The sequence below is a fragment of the Hevea brasiliensis genome, chromosome 9 (genome assembly GCF_030052815.1).
Source record: "Hevea brasiliensis isolate MT/VB/25A 57/8 chromosome 9, ASM3005281v1, whole genome shotgun sequence".
NCBI lineage: Eukaryota > Viridiplantae > Streptophyta > Magnoliopsida > Malpighiales > Euphorbiaceae > Hevea > Hevea brasiliensis.
Genome location: NC_079501.1, coordinates 25,655,274 through 25,672,612, shown reverse-complemented (window position 1 = coordinate 25,672,612; position 17,339 = coordinate 25,655,274). Strand labels below are relative to the sequence as shown.

General features: G+C 30.5%; 1 protein-coding gene across 1 annotated transcript; it reads left to right on the top strand.

Annotated features, from left to right (window-relative positions):
- The first annotated feature begins 13,007 nt into the window (after positions 1-13,007).
- Positions 13,008-16,156, top strand: LOC110637595 (putative glucuronosyltransferase PGSIP8). Its single transcript, XM_021787783.2, has 5 exons — positions 13,008-13,583; positions 14,413-14,671; positions 14,778-14,979; positions 15,123-15,270; positions 15,367-16,156. Exons 1-5 carry the CDS (start codon positions 13,255-13,257, stop codon positions 15,905-15,907), a joined length of 1,479 nt encoding a protein of 492 aa, XP_021643475.2. The 5' UTR covers positions 13,008-13,254; the 3' UTR covers positions 15,908-16,156.
- The last annotated feature ends 1,183 nt before the right edge of the window (positions 16,157-17,339 follow it).

Genomic DNA, 17,339 nt, shown 5'->3' with positions numbered 1-17,339 from the left:
ATCCCATCCACACTTTGCCTTTCAATCTCTCGCTTACAAGTAAGTTAGATTTTTTTTTTTTTATATATATAGAAAAGAAAAAAGTTAGATTTTTTTTTTTTTAATAGAGCTCTGCTTCTGCAGATGACTAATTTACCCATTATAATCAATTATATTTAGAAATTGTAATTGTTTTATTTATTCTATAATTTTTTCTTTTAAAAAAAATAATTTTTTAGCAATATACTTTTGAATTTGGTTTATTAAGTTTTTCATTTTTTATTATTTATTATTCAATAGACAAAACTCTATCCTTTGAGGAAAAAACAAGGGGGGAAAAAAATATTCTTCCACTCCTAAATTTGAGTTTTTTACCAAAGGGGTATATCTGTCCCACGAATATAATTGAAGGCAAGGAGAGCAGTCATTGGTCCAAGAGAAAAAGTTAAAATAAAAAATAAAAATGCCTTAAAGCCAAAGCCAAAGCAAAAGCAAATGGAAAACGACAAAGAATAATTTCCATATGAAAGCAGCTTTAATTTATTTAAGCCACTGAAGGAATGAAACTGAAAATCTCGGATAAATAACCTACTGAAACTGAAAAAGAAAAATCAGAACTTGGTTTCAGTACTATCAAGTCCCTTCTTTGAGCTTCAAAAACTCCATAATCAGAACTCAGAAGCTTCTCTCGCCAATTATAAGCAACCATGGGGTTACCACCAGTTGCAGCACTAGCAAAGCTCAAACTTGGCCTATCACTCTCATCTTCCCACACTGTTGTTTCGCCATTGCTTACAAGTTTGATTTGCCCTTTCGTCGTAAAACTCGCCTGCGGTCTCGGGCAGGTTCGCCGAGCTCATTCTGATGTGATCTACGCATCCAGGCTCTTCATTTTTCAACTGGGTCGAATCGCCTTCGAAGACAATAACCAAGACCAGGCTTTTGGCAGTAGATGGGCAAGAGCTCTACGCTTGGTTTGCCAGAGGATGACTCAGGCAAGAAGATCTCCTGCAGCTACCCAGTCAGATGAAGATAGCTTCCATGCCCTCTCCATGCTTTCTCTTTAAACCCAAAAAAAAAGAAAATTGCCTTTATTCTTTTTTCCTCTTATTTTAAATGATTTTTGTTGAAGTTTGGAATTTAATTATGTGTGTATCTCTGAAATCTGTCTCTCTATATAAAAAAATTATTTATTTATGGAAAAGCGTAAATGTGATTATTTATTTTTAATAAAAATAAAATTAAAAAAATATCAACACAAATTATTTAATATTAAAATTATTATTTTTAATATTTCGTTATTAAAAAATAAAAATAATAATATTTATTTAAAAAAAAACGTCTATGTTACCTAAATTAAAAGGTTCTGTTATCTAAAAATTTGATTTTAGATTTATTTAATCTGGATTAAAAAATACTGTCATTTTTTTTCATAATAAATATGTATAGTTGCCTTTCACTATCATGATAATTTAATGTCTTGTTGGACTCTTTTTCTTTATAAGAGTTTACAGAAATAATAAAAATCCCTTTGGTGGATGTGAATAGAGAATCGAAGTTGATTTGACATCATACTAAGAATGGAAATCAAACAGTGAGAGCAGTTTACCATTATCTCAAAAGAAATCAGTCTGTCTTAAGCATATATGAGCTACCTTAATTAGTGATTCATCTTTTTGGAAAAAGGCTGTGGGGCTCGAAGGTATCACCAAATATTTACAACTTTCTGTGGAGGGTATACAATAATTTTCTAGCTATCAAATTTAATCTTTTTAGGGAAAATTCTCATCTTCTCCTATATGCTCTCCCTATGGAATTGAGGAAAAATCAGCAGAGCAATTAATTTTCTTTTTCCCTCATACAAAAGCTACATGGTTCATTTCTCCTCTTGGCTTCTGTCCAAGAAAGAAAGGTTTTGTTTCTTTTTATGTTTGATTTCAACATTTGGTGAAGAAAGAACCCTCAAATGATAGCTTTGTTTTCTGCACGGCTAACTTGGTGTCTTGGCACATGTAAAATTAAAGTAGACAATCTACAGACAATAAATACAACAAAGTGTTCGATAATTAATTATGGAATAGAAATTTTAGGAAAAAAAATTAAAAAAAATATGTGAGAAAATGGTGGAATGAGAGAGAAGTAAATTAAAAGAGTGAAAATAAGAATTAATTATAGGAGAAAGAAAATATATCTATCTTCTGCATTATAAAGTAGGTCAAGTGTTTTTTTATAAATTGCTATTTAGTACTTTCAAATGAAAGTTTGACTTGTTAATTAATGTTATTATTATAATAATGTTTTAATTTTTTTTTCTTTTATTGTAAAAGTGATAAAAATGTAATTTTTCTAAAAAATTATATTTAATATGTAAATATTAAAAATAAAGCATTAATGTTGTAAATTTTAATTATTAAATTTAAAAAAATATATTAAAAACAATTTTAATAAAAGTAAAATATTAAAATTTAAATTAATATTATTATATTAATATTTTAATTTTCTTTAATTAATTATATTAAATTTAAAATAATAAATTATATTAAGTGAATATTGATTTGTAATTTATGACTATTATTTTATAAAAGTGATAAAAAAATACAATTTTATTAACATATTAAATTGGATATGTGAATATTAACAATAAAATATTAAATGAGAGTATCATAGTTGTATATTATAAATTTTAATTATCAAATTTAAAAAAATATATATATTTAAAATAATTTTATCAAAAATAAAATATTAAAATTTAAATTAAATATAAAAATTCATTTTTATTAAATTTATCCATAACATATGTTTAGTGTGGTATAATTAAAGTTATGATATGATTGTAATTATATTGAATATTTGATTAATATAATAGAATGACAATTATATAATGTAATCGTTATATACAAAAATAAATATAATTATAATTACTTATTTTATTTTTTTTATTTATTATCAGTACTATTATCACCATCACCATTACCCGGCTACCATTATTACTACTATTATAATAGTATCACCACAACCCCTACCCCCATTACTATCCTATTATTATCATCGCTATTACCACCATCATGGCTATCACTACTTAACTATCACTATTATTATAACACCCTTAATTTTTAAATTTATTATTTTATTTGAATTTTAGGAAATTATTTGAAATTTTTCGGATTTTAGAAATCGGATTCGATTTTCCGAAAATATAAACTTTGATGATTTTTAAAAATTAATTTAAAGACCAAGTGGCAAAACTAAAAATATATTTGGAGTTTATGCATTTTTCTGAGTTTTCTGAAAATTTTTCGGAATTTTTGGACCTCGTTTTCGGTCACAAGGCAAAGTAAAAATTCAAAATTTTGTATTCTAAATCGAACCGGACAAATCGAACCGGATGGATCGGACCGGTCGAATTGGACAAGCTTATTCCTTTTTCTTCCTCCCCGCACGCGTCCCGACCCCTCTCTCTTTCTCTCCCGTTTTCTCTCTCCTCCCTCCTCCCCTTGCCACGCCGCTGCCTCCCCAGCCACCCTAGCCCGCCGGCTCGCCTCCCTAGCCACCTCCCCTCGCCGGCCGCCCCCTGGAACGCCGGCAAAAGGCGCACGAAGTTACGCGACGCACAAGCGCGCCGCTTCGTCTTCCTGGCTGAAATCCGGCAATCCGGCTACCAATCGGACCGGATCTTGTGTCTAAATCCATCTACTCGTCGATAGCTTTCCATAGACACAAAGAACACCGAAATCCATTGAGCAGTTGTCCAATTTTTGCCCGAAAAATTTTAGCCCATTTTGACTTTTGGGCTAGATTTCTCGCAAACCGTGAACCCTATGAGAAAACCGAGAGTACCAGAGCGCTCCACTCGTCGAGAGCTTAGCGGCGATATAAATTTTAAATTTTTCCGACACCCTTTTTTGGTGGGTCCCACGAAACTTCGTAGTGTTTTTCCGAGCACTAAATGAGCTTAGAAAATTTCGTATAATTTATATACTAACCCCCGTGTTGTGGGCTTCGTGTAGGTATCTTCAATTCGTGGAAATTCGACAGTTATCCGGGTCTGTAAATTTTCGGCCAAACAGACCGATTACTAGAAAAGTCTCCGAATTGGATCGAGGTTTTGGTTACCCTACCATTGTCAAACGTCCCGAGATCATCCCTGAAGTCGTAATCGACATAGGTAAACCCGAACCTTACTTTTTCGTAATTTTCTAGTGCTTAAATGAGATTAAAAATCCGTAAAATATTCGTGGTAGCTCAGAAAATTATGATTCTTTTTGCATTAGCCTAGTATTATTGCTAAGGACCGCGGGGCAAATTTTTAGAATTTTTAGAGTTCATTTGGGTAGTTTTTGTAAAAAGAGTCAATTATAAGGACTAAATTGAAATTTTACATATTGTGATGGATGACTGTTTGGATGGGCCCAGGAGGGGCCGTGTGATGTGATTGAGTTGTGGATATATGGATTGTGAATATAGAAGTGCGTTTTTAGCCCTTTTGCAAGTTGAGTAGGTCCTAGGTATAAGGGAGACTCTGTCGGATTTTCGACACGACTTATGACGTATTTGGTCTTTTCTTAAGTTTGTATTGAGTCAAATTTATTAAATGATTTTAATAAAATTATCAGGTGAGTCGGGACAACCTTCTTCCTCCGCCTAGCCGCCACAGTGACTGCTGTCAAGTCTGTGAGTAAAATATTAATTTTAATTGTAATTTCACTATTATTATGCCCATGCACCACTTATATTAATGTATCTATGTAGTTAAACTCTAAGCACGTTTTATGTTGCATTCATAACTATTAAAGTGCCATGGATGTTGTTGTGATAATTTGGAGCAGGGTGCGTGCGTTGGCGTGCGTGTGATGTGGTGTTGACTATGGATAGGACGGGTAGACACGGCTTGAGATCTTCACTGGGACCCGGTCCTTCGGGGTAGACAAGACTTGAGTTCTTCGCTGGGACCCCGATTTGGTTTATTAAGCGAAAGTCCGGCTTGAGTTCTTCGCTGGCACAAGTTGGATTTAAGAGAGCTGTATAGGGGATCAACTCCCATATATTATGATTGATATTAATGAGTGTGTGAGTGCTCCAAATTACCTTTTTGATGTTGTGATGTGAAATTATTGCTGATATTGCATTTTCACTCTATAGGGTGCATTAGTTTTAGATAGTTATAGAGATTATGGTTAAAATTGATATTTTACTCTCTGAGTCGAACGCTCACTCCTGTTCAATATTTTTTCAGGCCACAGGAGGATATTTTTGAGGTTAACCTGCTTTTCTCCCTCGTAGGTCATCTATTCATGTTTGTGTAATTCTATAAACTTCTAGAATTTTCGCATGTGTTAGAAGTATTTATTGAATTGAGTCTGTAATATAAATTATTATTTTAGACCTGTAAACTTATTATTTTATGCATGTTGATGGACTGGATGAGGGAGCTAAGCTCTCATTTATTTTTATGTTGTTATGAGTATGTGGAAGGTGAGCTGAGCTCCCCACTTGATATATATTGTGTTTACAGGTCGGGTGAGTCAAAAACTCCCCGTTGAAAGGTCCATTTTATGGCCGGACTCTTTCTGGTTGAATTCTTGAAATTGGGCTGAAATGGGCCTTAGAGTTGGGTTAATAAATAGTTAGTCTTACTACGGGCCTCGGAGGCTTTAGGCTGGCCCAAGTCCTAGTGCTGGTCCGACCCATAGGTTGGGTCGTGACAATTATCATTTAGCCACTATCACCTTTAAACCACCTGACCACTACTATCATTATTATTATTGTCAACACCACTATTAACGCTTGACTATCAATCACTATAATTATTATCACTTATTATTAATATTATAAATAAATTAAATATTAAAATAAAAATTATCATTACATTATACTATTTATATTTTTATTTTACAACTAAATATAAGAATATAATAATAATTACATTACATTATAATTTTAATTACATTATATAATTGATTATATTATATTATATTATGCTTTGCTAATCATAATCTTAATTATTATTAATTGATTATAAGAGAGAAAAAATTTGATTTATTTTGAATTATTTATAATAATATGTAACAAATTACCTATTAATATGATAAATGCTCTCCAACTAAGAGGATGGAGAGTGTTCACTTTTCAAGTTTATAATGTGTTTTTTTTTTTTTTTAAGAAATTTTATTATGTGTTGTCCTAATCACAGTCAGGCATTGGCCGTTTGTTAACAGGATCCAAACCAGTGGTTGGGCCAGACATCTGATTTGATTTTAATAGATTTAAAAAAAAAAATAACTATTGAATTGCCTCAATTTAAAATTAAACCGACTCTTCACCGTCTTATTCCCTTCATTGACGGGAACCACTACCCAGTGGCGGGGGCTAACTGTGAGCCTATAAACAAATGCCCACTACTAAGATGGCCTTGCATTTGAAGAGCATGCCCATTAGCATCGAGACAAGAAAATTTATCGGATGGATTCGAAGCTGCCGAGAAGCTGGGGTCGTAGATGGGCTTATTCTCTTTCTATTGGCTGGATTGGGAAAACTAAATGGGACTTTACATGAACCTGAGTCAGCACCATCTAATCCTAAGGATGTCCAAAAGGCCTGACTTCCACGCAAGAAGACTTCATAAACCACAAGCCGAAGGCGGCTTCATATTCACGGTGGTTGCTACGCCCAATGCTGACGGATAACTTTTTTGAATGATTCTAGTATGCAAATTTAGGTTGACTAATATTGACCACCAGCTCAAGGATTCGCCGGCTACAGCCCAAAACCAATCGTTGCCAATGGCTCCAATTGTTGGCAAGTCCTAAGCTGGTCGACGAGGCACGACCTAAAATTATTATGACCACCGTTGTTAACTTGAAAGGACGATTATAAACATAGTTTGACCATACCCTTTTGTTGAGCTGTATCCATTTGATTTAATAAAATACCCATTAATTAATTTCAAGATTAGGAGTCAACATGTGAAGCGCTCTTCTCTTGAATATATAAGGCCAACTTCTTATAAAATTGATGCAACTAGTGAAGGTTCCCCTTCCGTAGTATCTAATCTTGTACAACTATTATTTTCAACTTTTCAAGGAAACTTCCCTTTCCGTAATATTTTTGTACGAGTGCCTTACCTTTTAGCTTTGCTTTGTGGGGATGGGCATATCCCAGCGATCATAACATCACTAATTTTCAAAAAAATATAAATAATTATTTAAAAAAACTAAGATTTATTATTTAATTTGTGTTGAACGTGTCCATAAGTTCGTTGACTTAATATATATATATAAGGGCAAAAATGATTCTATTTGTCCCCAAATAACACCATTCCACGGCTTCTAGTTGTATACGACTTATCAGCCAGCCAGCAGTTTCCATACGTCAAAAAGAAAACCAGAACACTCTTTATTTGTTTGGACATATGGGATCGGCCCAGTTGAGCAGCGCTCAAAATTTTTGTTTATATAATTGTAACGATCATCTTCTTCTTTCTTTAATATTATTCAGACACCACCTTTCCCTATTTAATTACCTTCAATTGGCAGGTTATTGCATCAACTGGTGAAGGCCAAAATTACGAGAAATCCTTCACTATTCAACCGGTGGAAGAATCTTCTTTAATGTACAATACTCCACTTGGCCGGGTTGATTCTATATTCTTTTCACAACATAACTCTTGGAGAATGGCAGGAGAGCCTAGCCCTGGCATAGAATAACAAATAAATATAATAACAAGAGATAATGTTGGCCCAATTGTTTTTAAGTCAGAGATAATTTGAGTTGGTGAGAATAAATTAAGTGTTTAATCAAGTACGTACAAAGTATATACTTGCAAAGGAATCGCATCATCCTTCCACTACTTATCTTCGCTACTTGTGCTAGAATGACTAAATTATTAATATACATTTGGCAACCCATCATTGGGTATGGCCACAATTTTGGGTTGGTGAGGTTTTGGCACATCAATAAATGAATCATGAAAGTGAAATATAGTGAGATTAGCGTGTTCTGTATATATATATAAGAAGTTATTTCTTGCTTACACGAGTAACCAATGCATTTTTCTTTTATCTAAAAGCATACATACTTGTATTAATAATTTAGTCAATCACTGTATCTTTAATTTTTTTAATATATTTATAATCGCAGTTATTATTAATTTTTATTGGGGTGTTGGCACATTTATAAGGAAATATTATGCTATAACAAGGCAATAATTATTTTTTTACTTTTTTTTTTCTAAAGATATACACATGTATCCAGGTAATTCAATAACAGGACAAATCCTTTGATAAAATCATAATAATTTTATTAAAACATGCTAACTTATATAAATTACTTACATATGCTATCAATGATCGATGTTGAATTTCAAAAGATAAGTCCTTCACACAGTAAACCACGTATACACGACTCGTGTATGGAGAATTAACCCTACCAGTACATTGGCTTATCCTCTTAAACACTTTAAATTTTTTTTTCAAAGACATACACATGCATCTAGATAATTCAATAACACGATACACCCTTTAATAAGACATATTAATTCATATAAACCATCTTCATATACTATTTATAATTAATATGGATCCCACCCCTATTTCTATCCATCCATTTGTTGGGAAGAGACCTCGAAAGAGATTCCTTGGGCGGTTAGAATATTAATTTTTAATATCAACTTGCTTGGAAAAAGGCAGCAGATTTTGAGATCTTTCTTTGCCACGTATTATCTTAGGATGGCAAGGCATCAACAAAAATTAACTTATTTAAATTTAAATTTAATTAATATTTTTAAAATTTAATTTTTTTTATATTTAATTAAAATTTATTTTCAACTATCTAAATATATTTTAAGTTCAATTACTATTATCCAAAAAATATCTAAATTCATTTAAATTTATATATTTTAATTAATAATTTATATAAAAATTATTTTTATTAATAATTTATATTTTATAAATTTAATCATTTCATAAAATATTATAATTTTATTTTATATAAAATAATAAATATATAAATATTATTATAAAAAATATATTTTATATTTAATTAAATATTTATATAAACGAGTTTGGACAATGAGTACCCGATATGTAAAATCAAAACTCAATACAGATATTAAATTTTAAATCTAATTATATATTACCTAAATTTGTGCTATTAGAATTTGATTATATCAAATACTCATAAAAATTTGACCCATTGCCATCTTTAATTTTCCTTTCCATCTTCCACTTCTAATTTTTCATTTCTATTTAAAAAATTTAATAACTATATATAATAAAAATGATAATTTAATAACAAAACTAAAATTTAGTCATCTCTATAAAGATATATGATTAATGTGTTGTTTCGATTAAAATGCTCTATTTTCTGAATAGCATAGGCTTCATTTAAAATAAATCATTTGTAATTTAAATTTTTATATAATTATATTTTATTTATATTTTTTTATAATATATATTTTTTAAATTAAAAAATTAATTTCTTTTATTTAAAATATGAGAATTGATAAAAAGAAATTTTTTGAATTAAATTCTTATAAAATTTTAGCTTTCAAACAAGAGGATAAAGTATACTTTTAAGAAATTTACTTTCTAAAAAGTATGATATAAATGTATTTAATATATAAATTAACTTATTAAAATATAATTTACTTCTAAGACTTCGTTTATTTCAGGTAAAATAAGTTGTATATAGAATGAAAAATATTTTTAGATATTTGGTTGTAATGTTAACTAATGATATGTATTTATATTATTTATTTATAAATACTTTTACATTTCAATAAAATCATCAAAGTTTAGAACAATAAAAAATAACATTTTCTTTTAAAAGAATAAATTATTTTTCTTAAAAATAACTTAATTTTCTTTTTATTTAGAAAAATATTTTTCATTTTCTCATTTTTTGGCGCTCCAAATGCTAAAAAAATATGAAAAATATTTTTAAAAAATGTACTTTCCGTGAAACAAATACATCATAAATTATAAAAGATAATAATACTCATAATATAATTTTAAATATAATAAATCAAATAATAAATTATATTATATTTAATTAAAAAGTACAACTTATCAAATCTTACATAAATAAATTATTTTTCTTGCATGAAAGAGAGAATTATTTGCTTCGCAAAAAAAAACTATTTTTTATATTTTTTAAAAAATTATAATTTCTTAGTTTACATGCTTCTAACCAAATAATGTTTAATGGTATACTGAGGGTAGAGTAGGATTAAAAGAAAGAGAAGGAGAGGAAATAAAATTTAGAGAACAAGAAAGTACAAAATGAGTGATCTAAAATAAAAAGAAGGAAAAAATATTATTTAGTCATTATATTTTAATGAAACTAATTATTTAGTCTATATATTTTGAAAAATATACTATTTAATCTCTATATTTTGTTTCCGTTAAACTATCTAGTCCCTTCATTAAATTTTTCATTATTTATACTATTTAAACTATTATTTAGTCTTTTTATTTTAAGAAAATTAATTAGTTAATCTCTATATTTTTAAAAACACTATTATTTAGTCTCTTTATTTTAGTGAAACTAATTAGTTGATAAATGTATTTTAAAAAATATAACATTTTGAAAATTATATTATTTGATAAAAATAAAAATTTTAATATGTAGAGACTAAATATGAATTTATATATATTTTTTAATTTTCAATATTTTGAGCATTATTTTTATATTCACTATTAAAAAATAATTTTTTTATTACTTATAAATTTAAGTAAACTGAGAAATTTTTTTATATAGATAATTTGTACTCATTTTTATTACCAGATGAAAAATAAATAGAGAACAAGAGAGAGAAGGATACGAGCGTAGAAGATAAGTAATATGAAGAGATAGAAATAAAAGAACATAATAGAGAAATAAGGGAGAAATGATTAGAGTAGTTTAAATATAAAAAATAATTATGAAACTAAATAGTTAACGAAGTTAAATTACATGAATTAATTAATATATTTTTTTAAAATATAAGGATTAACTAATTAATTTTATTAAAATAGATGAACTAAATAGTATTTTGATCAGTATTGACTAATAAAAAAATTAATAAAAAAATTAAATAATTTAATGAACATAAAATATAGAAATTAAATAATATATTTTTTAAAATATAAAAATTAAATAATTAATTTTATTAATATATAAAAATTAAATAGTAATTTATCCTAAAAAGAAAAAGAGCAAACATCAAAATTGATAGATTCGCCACAAAGGCATAAACCAACCAATCCAAAGGGCGGAAGAAAAAGTGGCAACAATCGGTCAATTCAACTTTCCACCGCCACACCGAGTGGAACCTTTACATTTCCAGTGGTTTTTGATTTTCAGCTGACCGCTTACCAGTTACCACCACCAGCACCACCGGTCCCACATATCTCCATCTCTTTTCTTTGGGATAATAAGTGAAGAAAGAAAATAAATAAATAAATAAATATACATCATGATCAAATCGTGTGTTAAACATAGTGTTTAAACGATTTCAATGTTTAATATTACATAATTTAAAATATAAAATTTGATCGAATTTTATATAGTTTATATTGATTTAATTTTATAATTAAAATGTATTTATCCTCACTTTTTCAATTATTCTTGTCGTAAGATGATTAAAAAAGCTATAATTTCTTACTCTATAAAAAATATTATACCTAAAAAATTTATAACAATCAATAAATATATAATCAATTAACGCCATATTAAAAATATAAAATAAATTCATATGTTTGTAATATAAAAAAAATTAAATAATATCATTATTAACTATTAAGTACATAATAAATATAGATATTCAAAATTAATATAAAATACATTATATAGTTGTCAATTTTTATATGTATTGTATAATTTAATAATAGTGCTTCATTTTTGTCACTAACCTCTATGTGTACGTGTTCTATCTCTGATAAAAAAGATAAATAATTTTTTTTATTAAAGTAGAAAATGAATAATTATGAAAAACTAAAAGAATTATTAAGTAAGAGAGTGTTTGGTTTAACTTATAAAAATTAATGTTTATAAGTTAATATATATTTATAAGAATTTAAAAATTTTAATAATTATGTGTTTAATTAAAGTGATTAATAAATAGCTAACGCATTTACTGAAAAATAGCTTGTAAATATATTTAATATTAAAATTATTAAATAAAATATATGATGAAATTTTAAAATTAAATGAGAAGAACTTAGTAAAATATTTAATCAAATTAATTTATAAACACAAGACATATAACACATGGCATGTAAGTATTAAAATAAAAATTTAATTTTTTTAATTATTTTTTAAATTTATAATCGTAGCTTGCAAGCCCAAAATATAATAATTGAATAGATAAATTTATTTTGACCATATGATAAGTTAAGATAAACATCATCTAAGTGAAAAGTGAAGGATTGAAAGAAATTTTTTTTGATATAAGCATTTTAGTCTTAAAAATATGAATAAGTTAATTTTATAGAATTAATTTTAAATTATTTATAATCAATTGAACTTAAATTTTGGATTTTTTAAAATTAAACATATAAAATATAGAATTTAATTAAATTCATGAAATTGAATTACCAAATATTGGAAAAAAAAATCTCATATACTATCATGTTCTTAATCTCTTAGCCATAGCATACAAGCCCTTTGTCCTGGATCTAGACCCGGCCACGGTTTCGGTTCAAATCTGATTGGAATCGTACACTTTCAAAGTTATGGTTCAAATTTTAATTTTAATTTGATTCCATCTAAATCCAACGATCAAGTTTTTTTTTTTAGATTTTAAAAAAGGTGATTTGGCCTGAAATTATCCAGTTTGATTTCAATTCAAATCAAAGACAAAGACAGTTTTAATCGATTTTTGGTCTAATTCTGATTTGATTTAAACCAATCCGATTTCAATTAGATACCAGTTGTGAACCGGCCTTTGGCCGGTCTACCTGGACCTACGGCTGAGATCTTTATGTCGTTTAAGTCCTCATCTTCTCCTTGGCAAAATAAAGAAGCTAATAAATTGTCTCTTCTACCATGTGACCTCTTGTTTTTAAGTGCTTTCCTTTTCCTTTCATTTCCCATTTCGCTCACACTTTTCTCTCTCTTTCATCCAATATATATATATGAATAGATATTCCATATCCATAGATATACACATTGCCCCAAAAGCAAAAGCGAAGACAAACCCAGAGAGAGATTATATAGCTATTTATATTCCACTGGTCATCTCATTAAATACGAAGATATTTTGCCTGCCTTGTTTGGAAGTCTGTTTCTTGTTTTCTTATGTTGAGAGTCCACAAGGGGAAACCAATGGCTTGGAGTTTGAGGAACAGGAAAACAAACTTATGGCTCTTGAGGTTCCTGCTAGTATTCGTTTTGGCTGTTTGTGAAACGATGGCTTATGGGGAGATCAGAACGCAGCACCAGCAGCAAGACCAGCGGCAGCGGCAAAGAAACGCCTACGCAACGATGATGTACATGGGGACGCCAAGGGATTACGAGTTCTACGTTGCTATACGTGTCATGATCAGATCCCTTGCTAGACTAAACGTGGACGCTGATCTCGTCGTCATTGCCTCCGTCGATGTCCCGCTCCGATGGGTTCATACCCTGTAAGTCTCTTTTATCTATCCATCTCGCTCCTTTTTTTTTTTTTGTGGGTTGGGGGGGGTGGGGTTTGGGGGTTGTCTGCTAATGTGCACCCGACCTGGCGTAGTATAGGGATTCTTGGCTTTTGCGCCTGGCGTTAGCTGGGGCTCAGTTTTGTCCGAGTGCAACTTATGATTTATTGTAGATAATCCCTCCAATAATTATGGTTAAAACCAATGGAAAACTAAATATTTCTAATTATAAATATTAATAGTTAGAAATAAAAATATAAACTTGTGATTTTAAAGGGGGGGAAAAATCATAGAGCTTTTTATCTTTTTCAAAAGTATAAATGCATATAAAAATTGCAAAACAGAGAAAGTGACAAATATGGTCTTAAAAGTTAAAAGGCTTACTGCAAAATTTTCTAGCACGCTGGGAAAGACGGAAAAATTAATTATGATATTGATAGCCATTCCTAACCAAGCCTACCTGACAATGGCCACATGGTTGAGGTGTGACTGTACACGTCCTGTACCCTGTAGGGTCAGAACTAAGAAGAAGCTATTTGAGTAGTTCAGCAATTGTTTAGGGAAAGCATATGGTCTGTTACCAATACCCACCTGCCTATTATTAAGCAAAAGTCGAAATCTCTTCCATGTGCAAACCCCAGAAGACAAATTTTCTAAAATAGTAAGCACATGTAGGAATCTTTTCACTAAGATGTACGGTTAATAATCCTAAATTTGAATTTAATTAATGATATTCTAGGTTGACATATATATCCTTTGAAATTCAAGCACTTACAAGTGATTTAAGTGGTAACTAACAAATTCTGCTTTGGTGGTCTAGAGAGCAGGACGATGGAGCAAAGGTGGTGAGAGTAGATAATGTGAATAATCCTTACAAGAACCAAGCCAATTTTGACAGAAGGTTTAAGTTAACCCTGAACAAACTCTATGCATGGAGCCTGGTGGACTATGAAAGAGTGGTGATGCTTGATGCTGATAACCTCTTCCTCCAAAAAACTGATGAGTTGTTCCAATGTGGACAATTTTGTGCAGTCTTCATCAATCCCTGCATCTTCCATACTGGTCTCTTCGTGTTACAGGTAATTCCCATCTCTGATTCATAGTGTTATATCTTCATTTTTAATATAACAAATAATTAAGAGGTTACTTTAGTACACTTGTGACGTTAGGAGATTGTTGTTGCAGCCATCAATGGTGGTGTTCAAGGACATGCTTCATCAATTGGATGTTGGACAAGATAACCCTGATGGTGCAGACCAGGGCTTTATTGGTGGCTACTTCCCAGACCTGCTTGACAAGCCGATGTTCTATCCTCCCCCGAATGGCACTAAGCTTGAAGGATCTTACAGACTTCCTTTAGGCTACCAAATGGATGCCACTTATTATTGTGAGTTAATGTTCTTGTGCAAATTTTATATGCTTTAAATTACTCTTATCTACAAATTCTTCTGAGTTCATCATTGGCTGCACATTAAAATCAATGACTATATATATTTTATCTAAACTCTGTTCCATTTGTGCTTGCTCTAGATCTCAGACTCCGGTGGAGTGTACCCTGCGGGCCTAATAGCGTAATTACTTTCCCCGGTGCACCATGGCTGAAACCATGGTACTGGTGGTCATGGCCTGTTCTGCCACTAGGCCTTCAATGGCATGAACAACGTCGTCAAAATCTTGGGTAAGGAAAAGCTCCTTTTTGATATATTGAATCTTCTATGATATAGTGTACAAGAATTAAAAAGTTGCAGAAAAATAACTTAAATTTCTTCTGCAGATATGGAGCAGAGATACCCCTGGTATTTATTCAGACTATAGTATACCTAGGAATAATTGCAGTGACGCGTCTAGCTCGACCAAATCTCTCCAAGCTTTGCTATCGGCGAACAGACAAGAACATTTCCTTGATACATGCTGGTCTCAAATTAATAGCAATATGGTCAATACTGGCAGCCTATATACTCCCTTTCTTTATTATTCCTTGTACAATTTATCCAGTTGTAGGTTGGACACTATACCTGCTTGGCTCATTCGCGCTTTGCTCTATAGCGAACAATGCATTTATGCTGCCAATGTTGCATGTCTTGACTCCATGGTTAGGGATATTTGGAGCACTTGTGCTCATGGCATGTCCTTGGTACACTGATGGGGTTGTAAGAACTTTAGCAGTTTTCGGCTACGCTTTCTGCTGTGCACCTTTTGTTTGGGTATCATTAGTTAAGGTCATGGCATCCCTTCAAATATCGCTTGAAAGGGAAGTTTTCTTTCCAATATTGGGTGAATCTTCACCACCTTCTGGCTTCAACAAGTTGTATTAAGGGATATAAATATATAATTCAGAGCATCTTCTTGCCGATTCTTTACATATTTTTGAAGGAGATCTATCTTGGATTATGAGGCTGTTTGATTTTACATGAAGCTTCGTCGGGTTGTATACTGTTATGAATATAACATTTAGGCAGAGAGGGGTCAGCAGCTCCTTATCCGGAGAAGTAGAATGTCTTATGTGTGTTAGGCATACCATTTGTTTCATTGAATTTATATAATAGCAGCAGAGAATTTATTCACCTCTTGTTGCCTATTGGCTTGGATTATTTATGTTACTATGGGAGCTGACTGTGGAGAAACTGAGAAGTGACCTTTTGTACTTGTACAGATGCTTCAACTCATAGCCTTTACTTCAATGCCATTCTTCGTTAAGATCAGAGGGAGATAGCATAACTTTTTTTTTTCCAAAATAAAAGATTTCATTCATTCATATAAAGAGAATACAAGTGGGGATAAAACCCATTGTAATAAAGAACATTAGCCTGCCCATGCATCTTTACTCAAAAAAGTCGGGAGAAGAAAATGGATACCCTTACAAAGATCTGGGGAATAAAAGCATAGATTCTTTATATCTACCTTTGCATAAATAGGTGAAAAATGCATTGATCTCCGAATAAAATCAGTCTAAAGATTCTCTTTCATCTGCAATTTGGTGCACCACATAAGCTCACCTTATTTTTAATCTTCTTTTCTACTAGATAAGTGGAGACGATGATCTTTAAGAAAATGCAGAGATAACTCTTCTTCTAAGTTTAGAAATCCCATAAAGAGGACAAAATCAAAAGTTATAAGGCTAACTCCACAAATAAAAGAGAAAACTTAATAAATCTGTAAAAAAATTCATAAATCTGGAACAACTACCTTTATTCACAATAAAATAGCTGAAAAACAAAAGAAAATATGAGTAAGGGACACTGCCAGCCAGAGAAAGGCCCACAACAGCCCTAGTTGGATTGTCAGAGAAACTCAAGACGGACAAGCTAGGGGGAAAACGTGGTTGGTTTATTTAGGTCTAGTATGAATTGGGTTATTGATAGTTTTTACTTCAATACAATTCATAGTCTCTCATTCATATTCAAATCTTAGAGCGTTGAATCACAAATTAAATCAATAAATCACATATCATGAAACAGAAATCATAAATCAAATCCAAACATTACAAATTAAATAAAAAAAAGAGAGATTTAAAAAAAAAATTGATTTGCAAATCATTCCCGACAAAAAAAAAAAAAAAAAGGAAAGCAACGACTCAATCAAATCCCAAATTTTCCAATCCAATCAATCAAAGCCCAAGTTTTGTTTGATCATGATTTTCAACATTTGGGAACCTTTACAATTTATCAATTATTAAATACCCGATTACTATTCACTCATCCGAGCCAACTTCTGAGTCAAGGAGTGAACATTTTGATTTGGATCACG